At 35.7% G+C, this 8,207-nt stretch overlaps 1 protein-coding gene across 2 annotated transcripts; it reads left to right on the forward strand.

Moving 5' to 3' along the window:
- Nucleotides 1-4,516: 4,516 nt before the first annotated feature.
- Nucleotides 4,517-8,207, forward strand: LOC107036042 (CCA tRNA nucleotidyltransferase 1, mitochondrial). 2 transcript variants are annotated; one of them, XM_015253763.1, is made up of 4 exons: nucleotides 4,517-4,565; nucleotides 4,641-4,677; nucleotides 5,845-6,449; nucleotides 7,437-8,207. In XM_015253763.1, exons 3-4 carry the CDS (start codon nucleotides 5,905-5,907, stop codon nucleotides 8,182-8,184), a joined length of 1,293 nt encoding a protein of 430 aa, XP_015109249.1. In that variant the 5' UTR covers nucleotides 4,517-4,565; nucleotides 4,641-4,677; nucleotides 5,845-5,904; the 3' UTR covers nucleotides 8,185-8,207. The 2 variants fall into 2 exon arrangements, with proteins under 2 accessions (XP_015109249.1, XP_015109248.1); XM_015253762.1 differs by having other exon boundaries at nucleotides 4,523-4,677.

Consider the following 8,207-nt stretch of genomic DNA (forward strand, 5'->3'; position numbering starts at 1 on the left):
ACACACTTTTACTAGAGTATCAATAAACATTGAATTCCCGAAATTCACACTCGAAAGTGTATTCTAGAAAGAATTGAATTCAGTAGCGAAGTGGTAAAACGGTTTAAGTTGACTTATCTCCCAGTTGAGTTTATGATGAATATTTTCGAATGTAAGGAAGATAGCGAAATTTTCACGATTACATTTGTTGTAGCTCTCAATCGGCTCTACAAAAAAGATTATAACAAAAATTTTACTAGCTCCCTTAAATTCCGAGATATTCATTGAAAACTGATCAGTAGTCAAAATTGACTTGTACCGTTTTACCACTTCGCTACTGAATTGTAATTATGATTAAAATTTTATTCAGTGAACATAGGATTTACAACATGAGCAAATCATTCATTGTAATATCAAAATTAAACAGCTGATAAATTGGGATATGATTCTTATCGGTCCTATTGCTTTTTCCAATGAGAATGCTTATAAACAATTAATTGAAAAAAGTAATATCGAATCCGACAGGAAAAAGGACATAATGAAAGAGCATCAATAGATTTCTCATATTAAATTACCAAAAATCATTTCACTCTCAAGCAAAATGAATTATGCCAAAAATATCCCGAATAAAAAATGGCGTTTTTCATTAAAAAATCCCCGTAATTACCACCCCTATAATTAATTAATCGCAAAATCCCTCCCCCCTCCTCAACACCTCGATCGAAAAGTTCACATAATCGAATCCAACTTTTTGTCATCTATTGAACTTCGAATTAACCCAACTCCATGAAAAAAATATTGACAAATTTTTATGGTAACCCCGGCGGGCAGTGGAGGCAATATGGCCGATTCATCATGGCACCCGTTGGCCACAGTATTACAACCTCGGTTGTATGGAGACCCGTAGGGCGCAGGACGGAACCGTGTAGCGCAGGGGGGGGGGGAGCATTGGAGAGCTGCCTGCTATCTGCAGATAAGGACGGACCCTTTATCCTGCCCCGTAGTCACTCCGTTTTACAACGAAAACCCACACACGTACCTTCCCTTTATCCAATTCTCCGTGTCTCGCACGTTCGTCGTCTCTCTCTTCCACTTTGTATCATGCTATAGCCCTCCCCCCCTAGCCCTCCGCCACCCCCCACCCCTTCGGCTCGTTGAAACCACCTCATCTACCGAGAAACTGCGACGATCGATCATCTTTCGTCTGAACACACGACGACCTGTGTCCGTGTTCCTGATAAATTGACTCGTCAAACGTTCCCATTTGACGTTTGACCACTTCTATTTATTCGCAATTGATTCAATGAATAAATAATTTTTTGCGTCGACGGGATAATTAAATTTGTTGAATTACTTTTCGGTTATTTATTGGAAAGGTTTTTTGAGGGATTGATGAAATGTTTGAATATCGATATGTTGATTTTTATTGTTTTTACGATTTTGTTATATTAATTTTTTTAATTGTTTTTGATGAATTGACTCGTCTGTCGTTTCCATTTGACGTTAATTCAGTGAATGAATAATTTTTTTTAGCGAATGAGGGAATTAAATTGTTGAATTATTTTTCGCTCAGTTATTGGAATGGAGTTTTGAAGGGTTGATGAAGTGTTGGAACGTTAATATGTTGATTTTTACTACGTTTTCACCATTTCTTTATATTAATTTTTTTAATTCTGTTGATTAATTGACTCGTCACTCGTTTTTACTTGATATTTGACCACTTTCATTTATTCAGAATTAATTCAATGAATAAATATATTTGCTTATGGACGAGGGAATTAATTCCGTTGAATTAATTTCCACTTATTTATTCAAACGTTTTTTTTGAGGAATTGATGCAGTATCTGACCATGAATATATAGATTTTTACCGTTTTTCTGTTAGTTTTAAATAGTGTAATTGTTTCCAATGGATTCTATGCAACGAAATCTCAAAATTTACAAAAATAAAAATTTTGTGTTTTGTTAAATGATGAATAATGTCGCGACATCAAGTGATTACAGGACAAAATACTTCTTGATTTTTTACGTGAAATTTAATCATCTACAAACAGGTTTTATAACATTTTCGTCTAGATGGACTCGTTACTGAAATAATTATAAGATTGCTGAGACCGATCTTATGATTTATTACACCCAAAATAATTTTTTTCAATTCAAGTGAATCGCGACTTGATTCAAGTATTTTTTCTACTCGATTCAAGTAGAAAAAATATTCAAGTATCTGCCTATTTGATTCAAGTCGAGAAAGGTTTCTTGATTCAAGTAGATCGCCACTTGATTCAAGTATTCATTCTACTTGATTCAAGTAGGAAAGATATTTCATCCAAACAGAAACAATACTTGATTCTAGTAGGAAAGATACTTGATTCAAGTAGGACAAATCCTTGATTCGCGTATTAAAAATACTTAATTTAAGTAGGAAAAATGCTTGATTCAAGTAGGAAAAATCATTGAATCAAGTATTGAAGAGACTTTATTTAACTCCAAACTGCTTGATTCAAGTATTAAAGATACTTGATTTCAGTATCAAAGAGACCTGATATAAGTCGGAAAGATACTTGATTCAAGTCAAGTTGCACTCAAATCAATTTGTCAACTTGACTCGACATTTTTCGTAGATACTCGATCCAAGTCGATTAAATCTACTTGAAATAGCGACTTGAGTAGCTCCTCGACTTGATTTAATCGTCTCTCTAATCGAGAAATTTTTTCTTCGGTTGTATACACTTTCCCTACTTCCTGGTATCAATTTTCTTCAAATATTTTTTGCGAGTCGTTTAACCACTCGGGCATCAATCTCGTCCCCCTCCCTATAAATACAACCCGAGGACACACTCCTGAATAATACAGATGCATATCAACTGCAGCCCAGACCCCTTGAACCCTCAAATAACGCCTATTTAATTATTATCCGGTTTCTGAGAGATAGAACATGAATTCATAATTCACCGTGAACCCATTCTCTTCATCAGCAATCCCTCTCGACATCCTCCACCTCTCATTCCTCATGAACGTGCGCAGAATTCCCGACATTTATTCCATTTTTTTTTTCTCTCGTTTCAGGAGAACCTGACGAGTGCACGTAACGGACTAGAGGACTGAACCTCGCAAGTGAGTTTATATTTAAACACCAGATTTTCGCACATTATTAACCAGGATCGTTCGATCTGCGACGCGTCTCATTTCGAGAGACAAATACCACTTCTTGCAGTTTGCAAATCATGTTTGCACGATTTTGCAGTGCTAGGGAATACGAAGTAAATTCACACCATGAACCATGATAATTTTCTTTCTGCAAAGTCACTTATTTTTTTTCCGTATTTTTAATTCGAACCATTTTGCCCCGTATTTCATGGTCAAACTTCATTTTTCGTGTTTTCGCATGGAAAATGTCTCCTAGATCACAATTTTTGTCCGATGTAGACTGATTTTTTTGGAGATGTTAGTTAGACTGCAAAGAAGAAAATTGGCGACCCTTTTTTCTTGATGGGGAGGCCGCATTGAAATTTCAAAGTCGCTGGTGCCTTCGTCTATCATGCTGATGAATTTATTATACTGTTAAAAATTTTCCTCTGAATTTTTCGTGCCAAATTCCGGGAATTTTTGTCGTGTTCAAGTTCCACTGCAATTCCAGGAAATCTTGTCATTGAAAAATCAACTATTCCATTGATTTTCTGTTCAAATGGTCTGGAAATCAAAATACTTGATTTTTCAGTACAATTATTCTGTGAAAATTCAGGGAAATTTTTAAAAATTCATGTCATTTTGTTTCTAAATATTCATGTTCCACTGAAAATTCAATCAAGTTGTGAAATTTCCATCTCATTCTACTTGAAACTTGAAATTTCATAACCATTTTTTCCCTAAATTGGATTCAATGTCACACTCATGAGACTTACTATAATCTTCCATGAAATTTCAAAAAATTTCTTACTTTATTTAAATGATGGTTACGCATTATACAATTACATCAAAAGTATGATAAATCCATGAGCTGCACGAAATTTAACAGATCATCCAGTAAAATTAGTACACTTTTCCATAAATTTATCACATTTTGCTACAGTATTCGTATAGTTCCGTCATAATGCATTTTTATAAGCTGAGTTTTTTAGTTTTCTCATACAAATGTGTGACAAATGTGTTATAAAATTACAATTTTTTTTAATAGTCAACAATTGATTTCAACAGTAACAATTTTCATCAGCATGATAAATGAAGGCTTCGGCGATTTTGAAATTTCGGTGCAGTCTCCCCCAAACACAAAAAATTGAAAATTTGAGTCTTCAGTTAAAAGCAAATAAAAATGTGAAAAATCAATTCTAAATTTTCACGAGGACCTCAATCCCAAAATTTTAAATACTAGAGTCATCTGTTGAAGTGCAATGTGAAGTAATCTCCCACCATATGATGGTAAGACAGTCTTTTTCATGTAATCTACCCCTGATAATGAAGAACTCCTCATTTACCGAATGATATTAACAACACTCGAATGATCCCTACTAGAGGACGCCTCCAGTGATTTCCCAATAAATGTTTACCTCTCGCAATCATGCACATCTGTTCGATCCCGACGTGACACCGGTATTTAATTGCATATAAAAATCGTTAAAACAATCAGAACCCAGAGATAATGATAGTTCTTCCTCTGTTCGTCAGGCAAATAAAGTCTCTCTCTCGACGTGTACACATCCGGGTAAGTATGACACTAACAACCCCATCAATTCTTTTAGGTTATTCCCCTCGCACGAAGGAAATTCTGTGGAAAACCATTACTCGATTTCGATGCAATACTCTATTGGATTTCTATTCAACTTCTGTTGAATTTTATTAATTTTTCGTCGGTTCTATTTGAGAGTTGATAATAGAAAATGTCAATGAAAACTGTTTTATAGAAAAACTTTTGTAGGAAAACTGTTTTGTAGAATTTTATCTTTTCTTCTTTCTAAAAATTGCAGGCGGCTGTACCTTCGATACAACTGTAATTGTACGTGGATACATCTATGGTCTTTCCTTCTTTCTCGAATTTCCTATGAACTCCCTGAATTTCCTCGAAATTTCTAGAAATTCCTTCAATTTTTCGAAATTTCAAGAAACTTCTCAAATTAAGATCCGATCAATTAGCCCCTCATGTATAGATATTCCAAATTTTTATTTTTTTCCTCATTGAAGTAGTTTTGAAGAAAATTGCGAGCTAATAAAAAACATTTGCTAGTTAGTACTTTTTTTAAAATAAATTTTTGAAAAATCACCCCTGAAAAAAAAGGCGTTATCCCCCCTATTTCATTATTTCCAAAAAAATTTATCACCAATCGGTAGCAAATTGTTTGAAGATTTTTGCGAGTTAAGAAAAAATCGTCAATGCACTCCTATTATTGTGTAAATTAACAATTCCAATTTCAACTGAAAACCAGAGTTGATGACCCGAGTTTGTAGCAAAGATGTCAGACAAGATATGAATGTTTTTTTGGGCTCAAATTTTTTCCGCTCTATTCCCCTCTTTTCATTAAGAAAAAGACAAACAAAAAACGTGGAAAATTGTAGCGCAGAGATTTCTGCAGAATAAATTTTTTCCGCTCATTTATCGTCTAATTTTTTTTATCATCGACAATATCCGTCCAGAATCGCCGAGGACTGAGAGCAGAAATAGAAATAACAACAACTTCCACCTCTCACATACACCGTACACCGTTTCCACGAGTATTTTCAAACTAGTCAATTGAAAAACTGTTCATTCATACTGTTCGTTGAAGAAATAAAAAAATGATACAACTCTCCCTTTCCATTCAGAATTTCTTTTTTGTGAATACACTCAATGACTCGATCCATAAGAATAGAGCTACCTTAAAATAATTGATTGCAGTGTCTCAACGAAAATACATCGTCCCTCAAGTGGAGGAGAATAAGAAATTTCACGGAGAAGATGCCGCCGTCTAGAAGTGACCCAGTAATCACGAAACTAGAAACTCCAGAGTTTAAATCTATCTTTACCCCAGAACTGGAGCTCCTCACGTCTTTATTCAAGAAGTACAATTATGAAATAAGGATTGCCGGGGGTGCAGTCAGGGATTTACTCACTGGGAAGGTGCCCAAGGACATTGACTTTGCGACTACAGCAACTCCACACGAGATGAAGGCGATGTTCACGAAGGAAGAGATTCGAATGCTGAATATGAAGGGAGAGAAACATGGAACTGTCACAGCGAGGATCAATGACAAGGAGAATTTTGAGGTGACGACTCTGAGGATTGACGTTGTCACTGATGGGAGACACGCAGACATCGAGTTCACGACAGACTGGAAGCTAGACGCCAACAGGAGGGATCTGACGATCAACTCCATGTTTTTGGATTTTGAGGGGAGGGTTTATGATTATTTCTTCGGCTACGATGACTTGCAGAAGAGGAGGGTGGCCTTCGTTGGGGATGCGGCGACCAGAATTTGTGAGGATTTCTTGAGGATCTTGAGGTGATTTGCTTATTCAAATGAAAATTATACAGAAAATATTACAGAAATTTAATATTGATGGCGAGCCCCGCATTGTATTCGTCAAATCTGAAATTTCCATTTTTTTGTGTGACGATGACGAAATTTGGTCGCAGGAGTTCAAATATAATGTTTTTAGATCATGTCCGTATGTATGTATGTGAGATTTTTTTTTCTAATTGATTTTTTCGACGATCATTTAAAAAATAATCGTCAAAATCTTTTTAATTATGGCTTCAAATATTCGTTTGCATGTTATCTTTGTCTAGTTCGAAGATAGTGGCGATCGCATCATTTGATTTGAAGTTATAGCCTTAAAACCGTTTAGTCGGAGTTTAATCAGAGTTTAACCGACTTTTCGTCAAGGTTTAATCAATGTTCAGCGTATATGGAGCTCATGTTAGACATTTGGGACATTTAGTGATCATATTAAGGTTTCATGACTGGTATATATTTTTCCCCAATGTACCCTTCAGAAGCAAATTGTTAATTCATTAATAAAAAAGTTATATTGATCTCAAAGTCCAGTTTAACGAAATCTATTCAGGAGGAAAATAAAATTTAAATAATTTACTTACGACCGAGGAGACATCAACATTGATGTACCAGGAGCATAAACTCTTGTGATATCAAATTTTACATTCATTTTGTTTTCACTTAAAATAAATTCAGTTCACTAAAAACTTTTATCTCAAATTATCTTTAAGAAAAAACTATTGAATTTTCCCGAGCTCCAGGAGGGATTTCTATTAATCTGAGATTATCTTAAGAGAAAAATTCGAAATCATTATTACAATTTACAGGATTTTTGGAAAAAAAAATAGTATTTTCCAAAACTGAGAATTCCGGAGATAAGTGGAATAAAATAATGTTGATAAAAATAATATCCAAAATAATATTCTCCCAATCTCTGAAATGCTCCCTATAAATAGTTCTCGTCGCAAATTCCATTAATTATTCCGTCCCCAGATACTTCAGATTCTACGGTAGAATATCAGAGCACCCAGACGCCCACGAAGACTCAGTAATCACCGCAATAAAGCAGAACGTCGAGGGGCTAGAAAGAATATCAGGTGAAAGAATTTGGTCGGAGTGGTATAAAATTTTGGAGGGAAACTATGGCGTAGAGCTTACCAAAAAGATGATAGAATGTGGAGTGACGAAGTACATAGGTCTACCCGAGACCCCAGATGTGGAGAATTTCGAGAGAATCTGCATGAGAGCAAAGTCCCAGGGAGTGATATTACACCCTGTAACGATGATCACATCGATGCTGAGAAATGAGGAAGAAGCCATGAACCTCCACACGAGGCTTCACTGGTCCGCCTACAACCGCGATCTCGCCCTTTTCCTCATCATCCACCGGGAGGATAAGATCTCAGTTAATCCCCTCCATCCTTATCAGTACATTGTCCTCAATTCAACCGGCAAGATCAAAGACATTCGTGAGTACATTGCCGAGGTACTCAAGTACAAAGGTACCCCAGAACTTGCGCAACAATTTGAGAAGTGGATTCCGCCAAAGTTTCCACTCAACGGTAATGATCTGAGGGATCTACTGCCTCACCCAAGATTGATTGGACAGACGATGATGAGGCTCAAGAAAATTTGGTTGGACGGAGAGTTTAAGACACCTAAGGAGGAACTGTTGAAACATTTGCCGGAAATTGTGGAGGAGGTGAATCAATTTTGGAGTGAACGGAAAAGTAAAAAATGAGATTGGAAATAGAGATGAATAAA

The sequence above is a fragment of the Diachasma alloeum genome, unplaced genomic scaffold (genome assembly GCF_001412515.2).
Source record: "Diachasma alloeum isolate Michigan unplaced genomic scaffold, Dall2.0 Dall_scaffold_00203, whole genome shotgun sequence".
NCBI lineage: Eukaryota > Metazoa > Arthropoda > Insecta > Hymenoptera > Braconidae > Diachasma > Diachasma alloeum.

Coding starts and splice junctions, on each gene's coding strand:
- LOC107036042 (XM_015253762.1), top strand. CDS start 4,615: ATGATAGTTCTTCCTCTGTTCGTCAGGCAAATAAAGTCTCTCTCTCGA. Junction 4,678..5,844: donor CTCGACGTGTACACATCCGG/GTAAGTATGACA, acceptor AATTGATTGCAG/TGTCTCAACGAAAATACATC. Junction 6,450..7,436: donor GATTTCTTGAGGATCTTGAG/GTGATTTGCTTA, acceptor TTCCGTCCCCAG/ATACTTCAGATTCTACGGTA.